The sequence below is a fragment of the Patiria miniata genome, unplaced genomic scaffold (genome assembly GCF_015706575.1).
Source record: "Patiria miniata isolate m_02_andy unplaced genomic scaffold, ASM1570657v1 HiC_scaffold_5, whole genome shotgun sequence".
Taxonomy (NCBI): Eukaryota; Metazoa; Echinodermata; class Asteroidea; order Valvatida; family Asterinidae; genus Patiria; species Patiria miniata.
The window spans coordinates 19,926,741-19,949,085 of NW_024037072.1; the positions used below are offsets into that span (position 1 = coordinate 19,926,741).

A 22,345-nucleotide genomic window follows, 5' to 3' on the forward strand; every position below is an offset into this window, starting at 1 on the left:
TGCGTCTTTCATTTTTTTTTTCATAATACATGTACAATATACATGTACATGTATACATGATAAGGAAAATGCGAATTTTCTCATGTGCAGTAAAATGATCTTTGCCAACAACTACAGTGGAACACCAAATTATAACAAGATCTTCAATTGGAACTAAATTGCAAATTACCTTGTTACACAGATAGAATAACAAAGACTTGGTATCTTAACAAATTCCTGGTTATATAAGCAGGATGTTATATTAACAGCGCTCTTCTCAACTGTATAAATGTATATCTTTGAAGTTTAGGTCTCGAGTCGTCCGGGCTTTCTGGAAATAATGAAGTAGGCGGTCCCTTTTCCCAAGATGGCGGAGTTTCCAAATTGGCGGACGGATTCTTCCATTTTCTCGACTCTAGCTTTGATCGCACAAAATTGTGTCCTACGGAGCATTCAACCTTACTACATTATAAAGCTACAATTTTGTTGGAAACAAATAAAATTGGCAAAAGTTGCAAAATACACATGTATGCCTATTCATTTTTTTTGTAAATGTATGAGTTAAAAAAAGGGAAATGGCCGGGGACGAGAAATTGGTATACAATGTACAATGTACATGTATATTTTTAGTTGCAGGAAAGCAGTTCAAGAAATTATCCTGTCTCTCCGTTGGTTAGTAACAAACTTCAGCAAATGCCTTTTTGGCAATCAATCACCTAGCTAGTCCAATAGGCCCTCGCAACAACACGTGTTTCAGGTCTCCATTGGCCAGCTACCAATTTATCGAAGTCATAGAAAGTCACTCATTTCGCATTAGGGCTAGTGCACACAAAGTGGGTGATCCACATGCTATAAAAATGCTCCATGCACCAACTGACGCTCAACAAATGGGAATACTTTTCAACTGACAGTCACGACCACATGAGTAGTTGTGCATTATAAGAACAGATCGACTTTTACATCATGAACATGACATGCTACAGCAGGTCTACAGTTTGGTCGCAGCTTTCGAGATCATTTCGAGCTTGTTTAACATGGCCTTAGCCTTGGACACTTTTTTGTGACCGTCTGTAAAAAAAAAAACCCAGGCAGGTTGGGAATGGTGCAGTATACGTTACTCCCAGCTCTGGTAACGCACGTCGTATAAATCCAATAGTTTAGACCATAATTCGCAAGGGATGACTGGCTAATCTTAGGAAAATTAGTTTACAAAATCAAAGTTCAAAACATGGCACAGAATAACGCTGCACCGACACTCCTAAAAGCAAGGATGCGGCACATCTGCTAATTTCTTTGTCCGCCTTTAATAGGCAACTTTATTACAACTACATGTACATGCACATTGAAGACAAACCTCTTATTACACGATCAAAACTACCACGACTCACTACAGAAAGACATTGGTTTTAACTACAAGCAATCGAAATCCAGAAAAGCATTATTACACGTACAGTACTTTAATTTAAGTAGCCAAGTACAGTGAAATCCTGATAAGCCAAACCTCAAGGGAACAGGTTCAAAATTTGACTTGAGCAGAGTTTAGTCGAGGGGTGTATAATCATTGATGTACTAATGAAGGGAATGGATTCTTTGTTTGAGTCAGCCTGCTTATTACTTGGGTCAATATTGGTCAAGACCCCCATTGGTTTGTACACAGTAGGCCAGGAGGTGAGGAAGAACATTTTGACCATTGGTGACCTCTCAAGCAAAGGGAGGGCTTCGAGTTACCAGAGTTTGACATATCGAGATTTCACTGTACATCAATCTAGTCTGCAACCCTGCGAGTCAAGGCAAACGACAGGACGGTCACGTCAAAAGTCAAATTAGACAATATATAGCACCACTTTAAATATGTCGACTTTCTTCTATTCGTTTCCATAACAAAAAGAGGAAAACAGGATGAAGTCATTAGCCCCACATTACTGTGCGTTTATTCTTTGGTTTACTAGCCAAGTTTATTCTTCGGTTTACTGGCCAAGTTTATTCTTCGGTATAGAATATTCAAATGGCTGCCATTGCTTGTTATTATAACTATATATTTGTTCAAAGGACAAATCTGCGATTGCCCTATGGTCCAATATCTTTCGGGTGACATACTCGTGTGCTATGCCATGCCCTGTATAAATATATTCAGATTAAGGCACAATCCCTACACATCTGCCGTACTAATCGGTGGGATATCAGTTAGAGTTTGTAGTTTCACTCTAATGGAAATACACCATGTAAGGGAAGAAATATACATGTACATGTGCAGCAGTTCAATCAGGGGTGTACCACTGCGTTTGAAACAGGCAATTTAAAAACAAACTTTGAATCATCGTAAGGTATTTTAAAAGATATTATTTATACACTATTTCTATAACCATGTCATTGAAGTTAAAGGCAGTGTTTTGTACAACGTCCGAAAATTTTTCCACCGTTTCATTTATGGGTGCCAGCCCTTCGAACCCCGTCCTAACGGCACCCAGAAATGAATACTGCTGGGCTTAATAACTTATGAACATTGTATTCCTGAGAAATCATCACACACTTCCGATTGAGGCGCCATCGATTCATATACAAGCCCCTATGATCAATACCCTGTCTGTCGAAAGGTCACAAAATGGAGGTCAACTTAATTTTGACCTTGTTAACTATTTTGCAATACTATTTGCTACAGGATTCTGTCATGCATCATTGGAAACCTATTAAAACAGAATCTGATTAATATTGAGCTTCCTGGCGTGACAGAGCAGTTTCCAAACAGTATACAGTCGGAACTCGTTAATACGAGCACGGTTAAGACGGGATTTCGGTTAAGACGAGTATATTTCGCCAGTCCCGACTGTATAAAGTCATGTACATTGTACTACAAACAACACAACATGCACATATTCGCTTGAGTAATAGCTACTCGGTAATCTTATTTTTGTATAAATACAATGTACCCCTTGTTATTCTTGATACAATTGACAAATCAGGCGGCACTTTGGAATGATATCGGTCAGAGGTCATATTCAAGTTTCATATGCTTATAGCTCCATGGTTATACGGATGTAACGTAGGCAAATTACATGTATATGTAAATGTGTATGTACATGTATATAGGATGTCCCAATAAACATTGTGCATGAAAAAAAAAATTCGAATTTTCTCAAAAGTTGGTCCGACTAGCTGATCGAATTTTATAGCATTTTCAAGAAATATGGTCTTGTTTATAATTTGTGAAAACAAATCAAGAAGATTCAACTATGCAAACCAACTTTCATCTGACCAACTTTTGAGAAAATCAGCTATTTCTAAATCTTCTTGCACGATGTTTATTGGGACACCTTGTATATCATGCCTTGTTAACAATCAAAATGTACGTGTATTTTATTCACCGAATTACGCTGCGTGCTATATTTCTTCCAACAGTACATGTGTAGTTTCAAGAAATTCACACAAAAATGAAGTTGACCTACAAATGGCCGACCTTCAACACAGATCTTCATCTAAAACTTCAGGTGATGAATATGATTTCAAGATGGGTGCAACCAAAACAGCCCTTTTTTTTTATCACAATCACTGATTTATGGCTGATACCTGTAAGAATCATGAGGTGGTGGAATTGGAGCGAGGAGGGGAGACGACAGGTTCTTGAGATGCGACTCATCCCGCACGGGGTGGTATCCAAAATGCTCCATCATTTCAGCACAGCGTCCAACATTCTCGATGGCCTTTGCGGTCTTGAAGTCTAACTTAGTACGCCACGACTGATACACTTGGCTGGACACTCGGGTAGTCGAGTATACTCCAGGTCTATGAGCCTGGGTATTCTCAGCGATCCATTTAGATATTGTCTCAGGGACAGCACCAAGTCCAGTGAAGTTGTAGATGAGTTGGGTGACTCTCTCTGGATCCAATGACATGTCCTCATACCTCAGTAGAAGGTAGTTGTCTCTGTACTTGGGGAGGTAGTACCCTATTTCTTTATTGTCGATGCTATAGGAGCAGAACTCCATCAAGTACGATCGCATTTCATCTGTGAAAGAATCCGCCTGCAATTTGTTGAATGTGTTCTCAACGACATTCATGGCAAGAACTCGCGATGCAGTCATTCCTCTTGGGTCTCGAACGAGATGAATGACCTTGAGTTTCACGTTACTATCTTGTATCAGTGACAGAAACATCCCGATGTCCCAAATACGGATAGATTTTATCGCAATGTGTCTCTTCTCTTGGCATTTTCTCTCAAAAATCTCTGCAGGAACGGCGTCGCACTTCAGCCCCGTTTTCCCCGTCTTAAACGGGTAGCAGAATGAGTCAAAAATTCGTGGGACTTTTTTCTTGACTTCGAGTGGGGGCTGCCTAGACAACCACTTGAGGTAGAAATCCAGAGAAGATGTGTTGCATTGATAGAGCGACCTCAACATATCCATATACATTGGCTGTAAGAAAAGAGCTCCCCTGGAATGCAGCTCTGTGAGCAGTGCTAGGCCGGGCTCAAATAGGTAGAAGATGTCGTCATTTCGGCCGAATATCTCACCGATGAACGAGGAACCAGTCCGCATTGATGTCAGCACGACAATACGCGATCCCGGTGGATCACTGCTGCTGGTATCTTCCACAGGGACCGAGTCATCACCGGTTACAGGTTGCTCTTCCACGCCGTTGGGCACGGGGTCGATAGAAGTAGGGTTGCGGTTGCACGGTGGACACGACGATGATTCCTCACTACTGACATTCGTGCCTCTGGAGAAAATCCCCAGTTCTTCTTCGGTGTTACTTTTGTCCTGTGTAATCTGTCGAACTCCCTCTCGACTCACTGCCGTGACACTCTTCACTAGCGTGCCACTTCTTCTACCGTAGAGAAGCAGACACATTGCCGATACAGCGACAAGTCCAAACAGTACACATCGGATATTCCTTGCCATGCTGCTGGCTGCTACATACAAGGAGTGCTCAAGTTAAGATGTTGTTGATGTTGTATGTATCCCAGATGTCCAGCAGTAGGCACACTGCAAGTTTTGTCAGATTTCACCGGAAAATATTCCAGAAACTTTCTGCATCTTAATTAGTGGTATAAGGCTATAACTAAAAAATGTTCATGGTGATGGCTTGTAGAATCGGTGTTTCTTCTGTAGTAATGCGTCGTTCTGGAAATGCAATGTCCAGTTCGTGTCACACCTGTGTTGAGTCCAACCACACAGCTTACGCAGAGATGTTGGATAATTGCTTATAATGTACATGTACGTGTGCTGTACTTGCGGTGTAAGCAGAATACATGTACATTGTGGCCACACGTTGCGAGTTTACTAAAGACAATTCACGGATCACTGCACACCTGTTGAGCGCAGCCGCAGCCATCAGTCAGTGCAGAAAAAAAACTCGATTTGCAGAAGTCAGTCAGGCTCAGGCAACGACGTCATTAAAATCAATTCACAGAAATATGTAACGGTTCAATACATCCTCATAAAAGACGGGGTTTCGGTTGTTTTTTTTTACCTGTATGCTATGAACTGTAGGTTCAAGGCTCAATGTGGAAGCATCGTGCTGTTTTTTCCATGTTTAGTTTTGAGCGACGGACTAGCACAAAGTTTAATGGCCCTATTGACGTGCTGGTTTCCACAACAGATGGACGCTATTACGTAACGCCACACGCAAACGTTTATCTGACAGTTTATCTGCAGTCTGCCACGGTGGACGTTTTTTTTAAAGGATGTTGACACAAGCAAACCTGTCGCCAAAGCCGGAAGCGTTGTTCTCGCATACGCGTCATAATAATGGTTTAATACTTGGTTGTGTCCTGTGAGAGATCTAAGTAATCTCGGGATATTTGTGACAAATGAAAATACACATGTATTAGGAGATAAATCACCCGCCACAGCGACTGCGCGGTGTTACGTATTGAGCTTTGACCGATTGTCAACCACTGATCTCTATTATACTGTCGTGACAGGCGGCGATCGCTGCTCACACGTTGCCGTTGATTGGTGATTTTCCACTCTAAAGAAGATTACCTTTAAAAGCAGTCCTGGTGTCCATCGCCATTTTGAATAATAATCCCTTCACTTCCTTGGAAAATAGAGCGAATTTTTTTTTTTTTTTTGGGGGGGGGGGTTCAAATTTTCATCCAGATTTTTCAGCAATACAATTTCAAAGAAGGGTTTAAAGTCGGAACCAAGAAACAAAAATTTTTCCATGAAGCCCTATAAAGAAAAAAACCCCGACAGTATACAAATCGTGGTGTGGCCGGCATAGGCAATTTAAGTTTGGCCTGTTGACTGGTTTTAAAACGACGAAATTACTCAAAATCTTAAGAACGTTGCATAACAACTAACTTCAACACGGTTCGTTGTTATGCAACGTTCTTAAGATTTTGTCTTCGGTCACTTCGCCTCGATGTAGGTCAAATATCACACTCAAGAACATCATTACGAACACATTCTCGTAAAAGATGGTCCGGTACTTCTGTCTTGATAAGGCTTGCGGGTTTTGCCGTCTGATAAGGTTTGTGCACAAAACCCCCGGCGCTTGGAGTTTTTAGAGGACCATATTTTTTTTTACATGTAACCGGGGAGAGCGATATGAATTAGTTTTAAATGTGGCACTCTCCTCACAACCAAGTGGTTCCACTAAATAATTTGGGTGGAGCGAAGTCTTTTGGATGTCTCAATAATATCAAAATATTTTATTTACAACACAATTAAATTGATTTCGAATATATGAGACAATGTATTTACAAATTTATATCTGGTGTTAACAAAAGAATTAGTGTATAAAGAACTTTGGTATACAAAGAACTTGGGCATATAAAAAGAACGACAGTCAAAAGGGAATGGAAGCTGTCTAGATCTATCCAATGATCTTAAATCCCAAACAATAAATCACTAATGAGTTATGGGAAAACTTTCAGATCAAAGAACATTATATTAAAGACATCATTAAATTCAACGTAATTTGGGGAAACACTGTTTTCCTTATTTTTTAAATCAAAGAATACGTTTATAAATACATCAGTAAGTGAACAGATGTTGCATAAAAAGATTATGGCATAAAAAGATTCAGGCATAAAAAGTTCAATAACACACAAGGGATTTACTCACCATTTGGGATGATCTACGTTCATGCCTTCCTCTCCGTGCTCGATGTTAAAATCGAAGAATCAGCAGCAAAATTGAAGAAATTAATGCAGAAAACTGCAGTGCCGGCAACGCCGGATATAAAATTATATTACTGCTACAACGGGGAGCCGCACCCAAAATGTGCAGTAATAAAAGTGGAGTGTGCAATGCTCGCTATAAAATGCTGGTCGCAAAGCAGGAGCAGGAGCTGGAAGATGTCAACTCAAAGTAGAGTTGGAACGGAATCAACGATATTTAGGACCTAGCCCCATGCCTAGCCCTACGGGAAAACTATACGAAACGCCCGGAATGCCAGCTATCTAACTTAAAAAAAGCGCGTGGAATGTAGAACTCGCCTGCTCGCTACGCCCTTTGCATAGTTTCAAAAGTAGCGGGCAAAATTCTTGGTGGCGCGCGCTGAGCTAAAAAAGTTTAGTTGGCCGCAAGAGGGCGCTAGGCAAAAAGATGATCGATCGTAACGCAACGCTCATGGCTGACAAAGTGTGACATGCAAGTAATATACTAAAGTTATGACATGACTGTGATGCATGATGGAGTAGGGAACCTGTCGGGTAAAAGTGTGTACGAAAACCCGACCTGGTTACATACGGTTACTACGTGTCAGCCTAGAGCAACGGTAATGGCCAAGCCTACGTGCAGCCAAATTTACAAATGGCATCCCTACATTTTCTCGGGCAAATAGGACCCATTTTTCGACCGTAATTTTATCAAGTCTGCCCTCAGATAATAGCCCAAAAGCTAGGGAGTTGATCCTCGGCTATATTTGCACAATTCATCCATCGTTATTTTAAACCAGACGGTCTCTTTTTTCCCCCCAAAAGGCTGTGGGGCACGTACTTTTGATGCAAATGAGTTCGCGTAGAAATTTTGTGAACTCTCATCAATCGCGGATTTATTGCGCCCGCTGTCGGTCTAATTGCACCATTCGGATATATCATCTATCTAGCGCCCCCCCCCCCTCCCCCACACCGTAACAGCAATAAAATATTGTTTAAAAAGGTGCTCGTTTATTCAGAAACTAGTATAAATTCCAAAATTGAAAAGTTCTTTTTGAAAGCCCACAAGCGAGATGACCACTCTCCCAATTGGTTATAGTCAAGTCAATAAAAACATTTCTTGGTGAATAAGTTTGTCAGGTCTGTATGCTTATATGTACAGGTTCGAGTGGTTTACTCCTGGTATTCTGTTTTGGATTCAAACGCTAAAATGCCACTTTTGCAATATACCCCTTCATTTTTCTTTGTGCCTTCATCAGTGCCTGCAGGAAAGAAGTTTCTTCCCAATTCTTTTCTTTCAGAGTTCTAAACATTGGGCGACATGTGCCTCCTGCCTAGTTTGTAATGTCCACACTATCTCACAACGCGCGGTATGCGCCTCGTAAACCCCTTTTGAAACTCCACACTAATCTCATTCAAAGAGCGCAACAGGGCTTTCAGTTTCTAGTGTTGTTGCATTCGAAATGGGCGTCGCGGGGGGGGGGGGCAAGGGGGGGGGGGCGCTTGCAAACAAAGAAAGAAAAAAAGTGAGAAAAAAGAAAGACAAAAAAGAAAGAAAAAGAGGTGTGAAGTCCATGTGAAGTCATATGGCGACGCCCATGCAGGAGGGGGGGGGGAGAGAAGGGTTAGTGCTTTAATTTTCGGGTAGCCATTATGCAGCACAAGAAATGAGCTTCAAAAGTTAGATTATGTCTTCCATATTATTTGCCGAGGCAGCAACCAACTTCCAATAGAGAAACAGTAGTTAGGGTTTGTGACTCATGATCAGAGGGTCAGGAGTTCGAATTCAGCTGCTGACCATTTTTATGTTGTGTCCTTGGGCAGGCCTCTTCATCCACACTTGCCTCTCTCCACACAGGCGTGTAAATGGATGCCGACTTTAGCTGGGGAGTAACCTGTGATGGACTAGCATCCCATTCAGGGGGAATAGAAATATTCTCTGAAACCGGAGATAAATGCCGGCGCGGCCCAATGGGCCACATTGGCTCGTGACAGACTTTACTACTTAATTACTACCTTTAATCATCTAAAATATGGTGGCAAATGTCAGTAATGTGTTGCAGATCTAGCTTTCATGAAACGGGTGTGTGTGTGTGTGTGTGTGTGTGTGTGTGTGTGGTGGGGGGGGGGGGGGGGGGTGATATAAAGGTGGTGGGGTCCTAAGGCGTGTCGAAGGCATGCCCTACTAGGGGGTCCGGGGCATGGCCGCGGACTACGATGATTTCTCCTACATTAAAAGCAATTCAAGAATACATTTAGGAACTTAATTAGCATTCCATTTGATATTTTTGGCCCCATTTTACTACTTTCCTTAATTAATCAGTGTCTGATTAATCAACGGGGGGGGGGGGGGGGGGGGGGAGGGGGGTGTTTCCTCTAGATCCACTACTGAAGAACATGATTCCGAGAGTGATAACCGAAACTGGAGATTAAGCCGTGGTTCAGAAAACATCCATGTATTAACTGCGCGCAAAAAACGCCACACAGTTTTCAAGAAATGAATGTCAGTCCTTTATTGCGGGCTTGTTCAAATTACACCTAAACTACATCAAAACAATTTATAGGCCTGCTCAAATAGGCACATAAGAAAGTATATTATGGTTTTTATTAAATGTAACATTCTCTACACATGCTGCAAGATAAAATATATACAATCCTTGCTATTTTTCGAGTTCAACCCCCAAAATATAGATAAAATCCAGTTCTTGGGTACTTTGGCGCATAGACCCGAGAAATTCCTAGCATACACGCGCTCAATAGCTTGAATACATCATGCCTAAATCTGTGCTGACTTACGGAGTTAAAGGGAAGATACAACATTTGAAAACATCAAAGAACGAAATGATCAAATTATCACGAAATACCTTACTGAACTGTTAGGGAATGACAGTCTAAGCATCCTTTAAAATCGTGGCTCCTGGTGTGCTGACATTTTCACGAAAACCAGCGTTGGAGAAAACTGGCTTTTTTCAAAAACTGTTCCTACTTTTTCATATTAAGTTATTCTGACTTTTCTTTGCAATTGATTACACACCTGTGAAGGGGTACAAGCCTGCGCTAGACCTATTCTCGACCTTACAGTTCCCCAAAGAGTATTACATGTAATTGCTCCGTTTCATCTTAAGTGGGGTCAGGGAGCCAGACTACAAGAATATGATAGGTTTTCTTGGTTTTTCCAGCATCTACAAGACCAAAACGTGAATTAAGTCAGTTTAACAATATTTTCTATAACATACTAATCCGCCAAATCCATTAATTTCTGAATATTGCAGCAAAAGCAAATGTTGTACATTCCCTTTAACAAACTTGTTGGTTGCCATGATAATATGGAGCCGGATGGGAATATTCCCGTTTTCCTCCCAAAAGGGTTTTTCGCCCCTCTCGTAATCAGCGAATGTAGGCCTCTAAAAAAATATATTTTCCCAATGTCACAAGAAATTCCAAATTCGCCGTGTTCACTTATTTCACCTTAGGCCTTTAGGGAAGTCTGTTAGCGATGTCCTTTGAAACTGTACATGTTTCTTTGTAATAGTTGTACAGTAATTATAATAGTTGCTTTACGATCATGCAGTAATCGCATATGCTTTTATTTTATTTCATTGTGCTGTATTGCATTTGTAAGGTATTGTATTTGTACATAATGTGCAGTTATTTTGTAATGTATGCAGGGCCCCAATGGAAACCAGTTTTAAACTGTTTGGGCATACCCTGGGTAAAAAAATGTAATAATTAAACAAATAAATAGCGCGCGTGAAGTATGCTCGAAACTTCTCTGGTCCGAGTGCAATAAAACCAAAGACTAGACAATAGACCCTGAAAGTTGACCCCTAGTGGCGCGCTTCCGGACCCCTCGAACAGGGGCGGCGGAACCGGGGGGGGGGGGGGTCCTGGGGGCACTACCCCTCCCCCAGATTCACCCGTGCCCCTTTTGCGGACATAAATGTGCCCCCTCGAGCATAAATGTACCCCCTTGCGATGAAAAAAAACTGGCCCTAAAATTTGGGATAATTTGTTTATCAGTAACCACTTCCCAAAATGGTATAGAAAGTTCTGATATGAACGAGGAATATGAAAACCAAGCCCCAAAACCCTTACAATGCGCCCTGAAAATGGGCACAAAATGCGTAGTTTGCAGAATGGCCGGTTTTGAAGAGCGCCCCTATTTTGGAAAATGGTAATTGTAGCGCCCTCTGATCTATGGGCGGCCATTAGGGCAAAAAAGACAAAAAACAAAAATAAAACAAAACCACAAAATTAAACAAACAACACAAAAATAAACGAACAACTCAGAAATAAACGAACAACTCAGAAATAAACGAATATAATTCAGAAATAAACGAACAACTCAGAAATAAACGAATATAACTCATAAATAAATGAGCAACTCAGAAATAAACGAACAATTCAGAAATAAACAAACAATTCAGGAATAAACAAATATAACTCAGAAACAAACGAACAACTCACAAATAAACGAACAACTCACAAATAAACGAACAACTCAAAAATAAACGTACAACTCAGAAATAAACGAACAACTCAAAAATAAACGAACAACTCAGAAATAAACGAACAACTCAAAAAGAAACCATCAACGCAGAAATAAACAATCAACTCAGAGTTAAACGATCAACTCAGGAATAAACGATCAACTCAGAAATAAACGATCAACTCAGAAATATACACGAACTCAGAAATAAACGAACAACTCAGAAATAAACGAAGAACTCAGAAATAAACGAACAACATCCCCAGGGTGTCGAGCAGCAGTACGCGCCCACCATGTACCATACATTACAGAAGTGCAGATGACATAATGTTTACCGCGGCATTCAAAATGGCGGACACCTTGCACCGCTTCACGCGCCCGCCGTAGAAAAAACGGAGGGTAAAAACGTAGTGTTTTTTCGTCGACGACCTCCGAAGCCAGAAAGAAGTCTATGCGAAAGGTAAGCCTGGGATGCAGTTTAATTTTTATGATGAAAAACGTTGACTTTGTAAACGTTTACCATGGCATTCCGTCATGTCTAGTCTGTACGTCATGTGTACGAACGGTATGCCAATGCCGGCCGGGTTTGGCCACATGTACTGGGCTGGGATGGCGCGGCGTGGCGCTGCGCCATGCATGACTACGTTGGTCCATGGAGGAATTCCTCCATGGTTGGTCAGACTGGAAAGAATGGGAATTCCATACACGTACGCCACTAGTTTTTCCCTGCAATGACTATACTAGTACTAGTAGTAGCCACCAGAAGCGGTAACATGTCCTAAAAAGTGATATTTACTGGGAAAATATTGAAATATTTAGTGAGAAAACATAATTTTTCAGACCAGTCTCATTTGACTGGTTTGTAACATCATGGTAACAGGGTGTGAAGTGGAGGTAGACTATGGGATTCTTTCCCCGGACGGGTATGGTCTATATGTCTTGTTTATTTTTTGAGCATTTTGCCGCTTTAAAGATCAAACGACTTCCGCGACTCTAAAATTTTATTCATAATTCTAATAAAAGAGACTTTTTACCCATTATTTTTCAGTTCGAGTTGAATTTTTTTAGTATCTTTACGCAACAATTTTTACAAACGCAAAAGGCCCCTAGCACTAGTATTAATGTTGACCGCGATCGGTTGATCATGATGCTATCTGTCGATTGCGCTGCCACCAGTCGAACCGCTTCTCAAATACGCCATTGACATGGTTAGTTAACTGTTTAGCCTGAAATACTCAGTGAACCCCAAATAAACTGTGAACTGCTGTGTGCATATTGCATTATTTTGGTGACCCACAGAAAATATCATGCATTGTGTGTTTGGAAGCAGTTGAAAATGAAGAAAAAAATGCATTGGATTTACTTAAACAAAATCAGCAGTTCATATCAGTTCTCTTTGGTTCCACTGGTTGCACAGGGTACAAGGGTGATGCTAGTAATCAGAACAGGATGTCAACATGATGATTAATTTGTAACTCTCAAATTTTGGTTTCAGGACGATTCTAGTAACATGGAAGGGAAGCCTGTGATGAAACAAGATCCTTCCAAGAAGTAATCATGAAGCGGAAAGTACAACTTTAATATGCCTCATTTTCTCCTTGGAGCAGACCATTGCAGCCTCATCAGCTGGTTGAGTCTGTTGCAGTAGCATGTGCGACCGTTCAACGGTAAATGGGAAAACAGTGACATTTTCTTGGAGAGAAGATACCCCTAACCTACAGGAAGCGTTCAAAAAGTGCGCTGCTATGCTACAATATTTGGCCCTCACTAAATGAAGTAGGCCTATTTTTTTTTTCTGTGTAGCCTACATGTACATGTAGGCCCTACTTAAGTCTTTGTTGTCACTCTAAGTCTAATCCATGTCACATTTGCAGTTCTACATGTATGTAAATTGTAACTGTACAACTTCTGCACACAGAAACTAAAAGAGGTGCTACATTTTTTTCTGCAGATATTTGTAAAAATTATTAAATTTAAATAGATACATGCAGTGCTAGATACATGTAAAGTAGCGGCCAAACTCAGATTTCTTCTTTTTGCCTAGTGAGGGCACTGTACCAGAAAGATGGTAACCAAGTGCTCCTTAGCAACATAGATTTAGCGTTGTAGAGTTTGCAACTTGTGTGTTAAATTCTTCGCCCAAAGCAATAATCGCTGAGGTTTATTAAACGGTTGGTACAGCAGTTTACTGTTAAACAATTTCTATAAATTATTTAGTGATTAGTGTGATATTTAGTACCGTTTTATAGCCTATAAGTTTCATTTTCAACGCATTTGTTGGTTGCATAGTCACGGTATTGTGGAACCTGTTAAAAGCACATGTACTGCAGGTCGAGATTTATACAGGGTGTACATAAACCCTTCTTGCATTTAGACATCAGTATTCTTTAAATGTGGAGTAGCTAGTATAAATGCAAATTGTTGGACTGACACTGGATTTAGGTCATAGTTGATACACTCACTCCATGTACATGTACATTGTAGGGGCCTACATGTGTATTTACATAAACATTGCTTTGGACATGTGTGTGCATGTGTTTGGAACATGTAAGTGATATCATGTAATGAGCTAATTCTGTTACAATAAGGTTACACAAATACACATGTACAGGGTAATTTCTTGTAACAAATACGTACATTTTATTTTCTGTTTTATTGTAGTCAATCTGTGCCTGACATGTACCACTACAAAACTGTATTAGCAGAAGTTGTACTACACAGTAAAGTTTCTGGATCTGCAGCACAGCATTGTCGTCTTTAATCTTTGGCAGATTCATGTAAATTTTACAGAGAGTTGTGTTAGGGGCCAATCACAAGTTTAAACTTCACACTCCGCCCCCCATCCCCCACCCAATTCACCAAATGGCCCATCCTCCAGTGCCTCCAGCCCAACCCCCATCCCCCATTTTTTGGATGAGATATTAAAGCAGTGGTTTAATAATTAACTTGCGAAATGTGAATTGTACTTTTTTCAGGCAGTTTCTTTAAGTTACACACAAATAATGCTTGCCCCAGTCTAGTACAATGCAATAAATTAAATCTCAAGAGTGGAAGGAAACCTTAAAATGTTGTTTAAAAAATCCTTTTACTAAACATAACAAGAACATGTGGGAAAGAATTCCATATACGGATGTCAATAATTTTTCCTTGCAATGACCTACCAGCCATCAGAAAGCGATAACATGTACAAAGTCAAATATAGCAGGGAAAACATTGAAGAATTTAGTGAGAAAACAGAAATGTTCAGACCACTCTCAAAGTTGTATACAGGGTCTCAAGTGACGTCCGTATGTGGAATTCTTTCCAAAATGTGAACTGCCGTATATAAATCAACAGTTAACTTTCAGTCTCTGAAGTTGGTTTCCAAAACCAATCTTGACGAAATACATCCAATCCTTGTACAGATACATGTTAAGTTGCTCCTATTCTTAATGACACATTTAGCTCAGTAGAAACACAAATTGCTTAGTAGAAAAATGTATTTAAACTGTCCTAGGTGCATATATATATCACCTAAAATTGCACTAACTATTCATAGAAAAGTAAAGTATAGATTTTTAAAGATGAATAAAAAGTCTGCAATTTGTTGACAAAAATGTTAATGTCTAAAATATAATTGTAATAATAACATGTACATGTACATGCACTTTTACTCTTTGAACTAGAGCAATCACATTTATGACAAGACCAATTAACTAGTTTTGCCAAATAAAATTTGTGCAAGGTGTCTTGATAAACAAATTGCAAACCCTGGGCTTTATGGTAAAACATTGACCTTTATGAAATTGGAGAATACTCAATGGTTTCAAAAATGCCTCAATGAATGAAACATATGTACAAAGACTATGAGCACATCGCTGTGGCATTGGTGAAAATTCAAAGGTCACAACAAGGCACACCTACAACTGCCATCTGCATCTGCACTTGGTAAAACTCGATTTCTCCTTCGTCATGGGTTTTGATTCCCTCAGTTGCAGAGGAAAATTGTGCAGTCCTTTTTGGCTAGAATCACTTCCTTTAGTGTCACCTCTCTGAACCTTGACAGACTGTTCACCTCAATAAGTCCTCGGACAGAATCCTCAATGACAACCTGGACAGGGGTTGCAGCAAGTTCCAAACTAATTGAATCCTCTGCATAAATGCATCAGTGGTTGCAGTGAACTTTCTCTCATACATGTATTTGTGGATTTTCGGGGGTCTTATAATAAAAAATCTCTATAACTTTAACAGTGCATTCGCCATTTTACAAGGTACTCGGGGAGCCGCAGCTAGTAGCCAGCTGCTGTCTACATACTTGTATCATGGAGCTAAGATCTGGTAGTTAAGCCAGAATTTCAGTCCATACTTGGCATGGGCTGTGGAACGCATGCAGCACTTATCAGACAAGACTAAAGTTGCTTTCTTTCAGTTGAGTTTCTGTTGCTTTCCATCTGGATCATTGATGTAGCTGGCTTGAACACCGTTCATAATATCCTGCTCTCTGTTGGGACAAATGACAAAATATATGGAACGGTTTAGCATGAAAAGTTGCAAAATCTCATCACAAACTCTTTAAGACCAGGCCTACATAGATGTTAATCAAGTTGTAATCAGGGGACTGATGGTGGCAGTGTAGAGTAAAATAGAGTGCAATCACCTATCATAAAGCTATCCAGAAAAAAGATTTATACCTGGAAATCACCATGACAGTGACCATGGTGACCCTATGCACAAACATAGGCGTCGCCAGGATTTTTTGTAATGGGGGGTAAAACATATTTTTCCCCAAAAAATCCTGTATTTCTCAACATATTCTCAATTTATCAGTTTTAGAGGGGGGCAGGGACATTTTGCCCCCCCCCCAACTCATTAATTTACAAAAATATGACTTTGCACCTCTATTTCTTAAATTTCCTTTATCTTGTTTTTTTCCTTCCTTTTTTGTGTGGCTCTTCTGGGGGGTACCCCCCCCCCCTTGCCTCCCCTCCCTCGTTTTTTCTCGGTAAATACTTCAATATGTTCTCCAGCTGATGGCTGTTAACACTGCAGGGAACAATTAGTGATGGGAAGATTCCCATATCTGGCCATCCCTGTGCACAAACCGTATGAAACTGGTCTGTACGTTTCTATTCCAAGTGTTTCCTAAATATTTCAATATTTTCCCAAGCTAAATTTTAATTGTTTGGACAAATTATCACTTTCTGATGCATGATAGGTCACTGAAGGGGAAAAATAGTGATGGCCAGATGTGGGAATCATTCCACCTCGGATATAGCTCGATGGTCGGTCTGACCATGCATGTACCACGGACCATTTCCATTACCACGGACCATGTAATGGTCCGTGGTCTGCCCACCGCACCGCGCGCGTGCGCCAGTACAGTGGCCAAACCCGTCCCACACGCATGACGTACAGACATGACGGCGGGATATATATGCCATTGACATTGTAAAAGTTTACGATTAAAGTCGACGTTTTCCATCATAAAAATCAAACTGTAATCAGGCTTACCTTTCGCTTAGACTCCTTTTAATAGGCGTCGGAGGTCGTCCACGAAAACCCACTTCACCCGTGATGTGTCATGTGTCCGTGTTTATCACGTGAAGCGATGCAAGGTGTCCGCCATCTTGGATGCCGCGGTAAACATTATGTCGTCTGCACTTCTGTAATGTATGGTACATGGTGGGCGCGTACTGCTGCTCGACACCCTGGGGATGTTGTTCGTTTATTTCTGAGTTCTTCGTTCATTTCTGAGTTGTTCGTTTATTTCTGAGTTCGTGTATATTTCTGAGTTGATCGTTTATTTCTGAGTTGATCGTTTATTTCTGAGTTGATCGTTTAACGCTGAGTTGATTGTTTATTTCTGCGTTGATGGTTTCTTTTTGACCTATTCGTTTATTTCTGAGTTTTACGTTTATTTTTGAGTTGTTCGTTTATTTTTCAGTTGTTCGTTTATTTCTGAGTTGTTCGTTTGTTTCTGAGTTATATTTGTTTATTCCTGAATTGTTTGTTTATTTCTGAATTGTTCGTTTATTTCTGAGTTGTTCGTTTATTTCTGAGTTATATTTGTTTATTTCTGAGTTGTTCGTTTAATTTTTGTGTGTTTTCGTATAATTTTGTGGTTTTGTTTTATTTATTTTTTTGTCTTTTTTGCCCTAATGGCCGCCCATACTGATCTGTACCGTCCCGCGGAAGATTGACAGCTGCAGTGCTGCAAATCAGGGAAACACAATCAAAGCCCAGAATTGGACCAATCAAACTGTACTAAAGGGCCCTGTATGAGGGATTCCACTTTTGCGCATGCAAATAGATGGGGCCAAATTTACACACATAGGCTAAGACATTTCCCTGTTGCTTTCAAAATGAACATTTCTCCCTCTCTGAACATGTGCGGATGCACATTATAGGTCCTTTTGAAAGTTTGGCCAGTAAAGAACCTATGGATAGGTTTAACACTGATTCATAAATACCTCAGACAGTTTAGCCATTCCTATTGGTCGAGAGCCCGTCACGTGGCCGGTATTAAACGGATGATAAAGACATGGCTAGCTGGTCTTAAACACTTTTCCAGTGTCACAATAAAATGTGGACTCCTAAAAATCCAGTGTCTCTTATCGTTTCATTGGTTGAACGTTCACAATCCTCACGTAGGCATGCGCAACACTACCAGGGAGTTAGAATTTTATAGTTCTAAATTCAAAACGCAACGCGCCAGGTGCGTTCTGCGCGACATCGCGTAGAACATGATACGCGCGCGTCACTCTCCATAAAAGGGTTGTTTTCATCTTACTCGCCAGCTGAACACTCCATTATTTTGCAGGAGGGATGTTTCAAAAAGCATAAAGTGAATTTGTTGAACAAAATCGGGATGTTTTGAATGAATTATATGATTTTTTTTTTACCGAAAAGGTATTTATGAATGGGAATAAATATGTACTCCGTCGGTATTTATCACTCTGTTTAATACCACTTAGAGTCTGGGTGCTGATAATTACCCTCGCCTCCGGCTCGGGTAATTATCAGCACCCAGACTCTAAGTGGTATTAAACAGAGTGATAAAAACCTCCGGAGCACACATTTATTCCCTTATTAAAGTCTTGGATCAAAGTTATGAACGGTTGTTTTTTGGAGTTGCTTTGATTTGAAGGGAGCATGCCTATAGTCAACCTGTGAAACGATATGACTGATATTTCTGGGAATCGTGTTCCGCTGGAATGGGAGCGAGGAGGGGAAACGACAGGTTCTTGAGATGCGACTTGTCCCGCACGGGAAGGTATCCGAAATGCTCCATCATCTCAGCACAGCGTCCAACATTCTCGATGGCCTTAGCGGTCTTGAAGTCTAACTTTTTACGCCACGACTGATACACTTGGCTGGACACTCGGGTAGTTGAGTATACTCCAGGTCTATAAGCCTGGGTATTCTCAGCGATCCATTTAGATACTGTCTCAGGGACAGCACCAAGTCCAGTGAAGTTGTAGAGGAGTTGGGTGACTCTCTCTGGATCCAATGACATGTCCTCATACCTCAGCAGAAAGTAGTTGTCTCTGTACTTAGGAAGGTACAGGCCTGTTTCTTTGTTTTCCAGGCTGAGGGAGCAGTATCGTATAAGATATTCGCGCATTTCCTCCGTGAACGACTCGGCCTGTAATTTGTTGGATGTGTTGTCAACGACATTCATGGCGGGTACTCGAGATGCAGTCATCCCTCGTGGGTCCCGAACGAGATGAATGACTTTCAAGTTGGCGCTTTGTATCAACGGCAGAAACATCCCGATGTGCCAAATGCGAATAGACTTAATCACAATGGATCTTTTCTCCCGACATTTTTGCACAAACTGTATTGGCGAAACTTTCCCGCACAGAAAGCGACCCGAGCCACCGCGTTTCATTTTGGGGCACAGCGAATCGAACAGCCGCGGTGCAGATTTCAGAATAGTGTTCTGGTTTTTGCCTGACAAACTTTTGAGGTAAAAATCCAGGTAAGTCACATTACACCGGTACAACGAGTTCATCATATCAATGTACAACTGTTGCATGAAAACACTAGTTTCATTGTGGGCAATCAGTTCGTTTTCGAGGGGAATGCCGGGCTCAAAAAGGTAGAAGGTGTTTTCGTTTTGGCCAAATATCTCGCCGACGAATGAGGAACCAGTCCGCATGACTGCCATGATGACGACACTGGAACCCAAAGGTCTGGTTCCCATGACAACATCATGGCGGACGGGGTCAGAGTTCACGTCTACAACAGTCTGGTGTCCGGACGCGGGAGTTGTCGCATGCCTGCCTTTGGCGGCTCTGGTGACGGAGTTCACAGTCGAACAAGAACAGTTGCAGAGTGAAAAGGACGGCAGCCCCACATCACTTGACTGACCTGATCTCAATTTCACTGCTGATACGATGTGGCTCTGGTGGCTCCCCAAAATTGGGGCGTGTCTCACCACCAAATAGAGGAGAAAACATGCGGCTGAAATAGTTACGAGAAAAAATAGATATCGTCTCGACATGTTTTCGAATGACTCACGGAAAGGACTTCACGACACTCTCTAGGCCTATGTCTTTGAAAGGCTGTTTCAGGTCATCAGTTTATCATTAGTCTGAGTAGGCATATATTATGTAGTGTTAATGTTTCAGCGTACGTTGCTCCTTTACTGCACGCCGTCTTGAATGTTGACAAAAGCTCAACCTGAAAGGAAAAAAATGGGAAATTATGTTTATTCATAGCAAAAAAAGAAACAAGACGTCAACACCATTATTTGTTTAGTCTACTAGTTACACTGAAGCATTCTAAAGCACGGATATTGTCAATTTGTCACAGAAGCCAAGCGGATTTAATTATGGATCGAAAAATCCCTGGTTCGAATCCACCGATGCCCATTTTTCATCGAATATTTTTCGTCTCCAAATTTATCGTTGGCAAAAGAGTCAGAGAACCTTATTGCAATGATTGCATCGACATTACTGAATTACTCACGAACTGGCTTCACCCACGTCAACCTATGAACAACTCCGGCCGGTTGGTAGGTCAACCCCTTCTTATTTTGGCCCCTCGATATTTTTTTTATGTTCTGAAACCACTTTGCTGTAATTGTTTGAGGAATTAATACTTGACATTTTCCCCTGAGTAAATCAAGCGAGGGGCGACTCTTGCACGGACTAGCCGTTCTACCGAAGTTCTGGGTTTTGAGGCGGAAAGCTTAAAAACAGTCTGTGAACTTGATATCGATCCTGTAACGTCTATTATATATGTTTGGACTGGACCTCGTCTTGTACTTGTGGGATCAGTTGGAGATCAGAGTTTATTGCAGTTTCAAGACTGATTGATTATATAACCTCATCTCCGTTTTAGATATAACATAGTTTGCGTACTGAATTTTTGCATTTTATACTAGTACTTCGTCATGAAATACACGGATTGAGAACGGCAGTAAAGGATAAACATCTTATTCTGCTGTCGTCTACCAGCATAATGACGACGCCCATTTGAATATCTGAATTGGTTCAATTAGTTTGGACGAGAATTTTTGCCGCGGTATTACCTATCCCTCTGTTAGCTCCATCCGTACGTTTTTGTGTCGTGTCATCTCTTTACAATGTGTCAATACTGCAGCACCAACCGCGCATTATCATCTAAGAAAACACCGAGTGGTCCTCCAGTCCAAACAAAATAATGACATACAGTACACTTCACTCTGTTGTGGCAACGGGGTTTCGAGAGGAGCGCACTGCTCAATACTTAGTCTGTTTCTGTCGTGTTATTAAAATTAAAAGCATACAATAATAAACTTACTCCTCGTCTTGACTCGTAAAACATCCACGATCTTTCGCATTCCATACAACCCGCGAAGAAAGAAACCCACAGTACTGATGGCCTGTTCTGCTTAAGTCTAGTGGGCGATATGGATCGATATTTTCTATTGTGTAAATTCATGAAAGCATCTCTAGTGCAGCAGCGGGTACTGCGACGGGGACTAGTCCGCATACACAATGCAAGGTTATTATGTACCAGCATATCACTACGGATGGACTTGGGATCAATCCCTCCTGGATACTCGGCTCATCTCTGATGTGGAAGTATGGAGTCAGCTGTTCTGAAACTGCTGTTTGAGAGTCAGGCCTACTCCAAAAATTATGCTAAAACAACAAATCATGAGAGGGGTGCAGAATCCGGTGATACCCGATTACTGGAACCATGGAACCAAAGCATAAATAAAGAGTTCTGAACTGGGTTGACATTCAGTAATTTTCCAACACTTGCCAACAGTTTTTTTTTATAGCTTGGATATAACATGTAGCACAACCTCCACAAATCTATCCTCTGTCTTACTTAACACAATATCTCCATGGTCACTCCATAATTTCACCTGTACATGTACATAGATCGATGAACGTCAGGTATTTTTTCACAGCCAGCCTCGGTTGATTCTTTGCCATTTGCTGTCTGTTTTCTTGAAAATCTTCTTAATCAGTAGACCAAATACACAACAGCCACTTCTGTCACCATGTAATATAATGTACATGTAGTCTTTAAGTCAGGATAATGATTCAAACAAGACTCATTTGTATAGGCTCTAAAACAGTGTTGTCTAAATCTTATTCCCGGCTGCAATTCCTTTGTCTTAGCTATGTCTTGAGTGTGTGCGTGACCTCCAGTGTGCGCGTACTAACTTGCGGTCACATACAGAGGGCGCTGTTCCATGTGACCATTAACTCTTGTTAGGCTGCATCCGAATCAGTTGTCTAGAGCTAGGTCTAGGTCTGCGCCCATTGAAAATACGCCCCGACGCGCTGACAATA

At 41.0% G+C, this 22,345-nt stretch overlaps 2 protein-coding genes across 2 annotated transcripts; both read right to left on the minus strand.

Moving 5' to 3' along the window:
- Positions 1-3,070: 3,070 nt before the first annotated feature.
- LOC119741121 (carbohydrate sulfotransferase 3-like) lies at positions 3,071-5,421 on the minus strand. The gene has a single exon (XM_038216809.1). It carries the CDS (start codon positions 4,872-4,874, stop codon positions 3,531-3,533), a length of 1,344 nt encoding a protein of 447 aa, XP_038072737.1. The 5' UTR covers positions 4,875-5,421; the 3' UTR covers positions 3,071-3,530.
- A 13,222-nt stretch (positions 5,422-18,643) lies between these two features.
- Positions 18,644-22,232, minus strand: LOC119742111 (carbohydrate sulfotransferase 3-like). Its single transcript, XM_038218146.1, has 2 exons — positions 21,339-22,232; positions 18,644-20,234 (listed from the first exon to the last, which is right to left on the minus strand). Exon 2 carries the CDS (start codon positions 20,053-20,055, stop codon positions 18,712-18,714), a length of 1,344 nt encoding a protein of 447 aa, XP_038074074.1. The 5' UTR covers positions 20,056-20,234; positions 21,339-22,232; the 3' UTR covers positions 18,644-18,711.
- Positions 22,233-22,345: the final 113 nt, after the last annotated feature.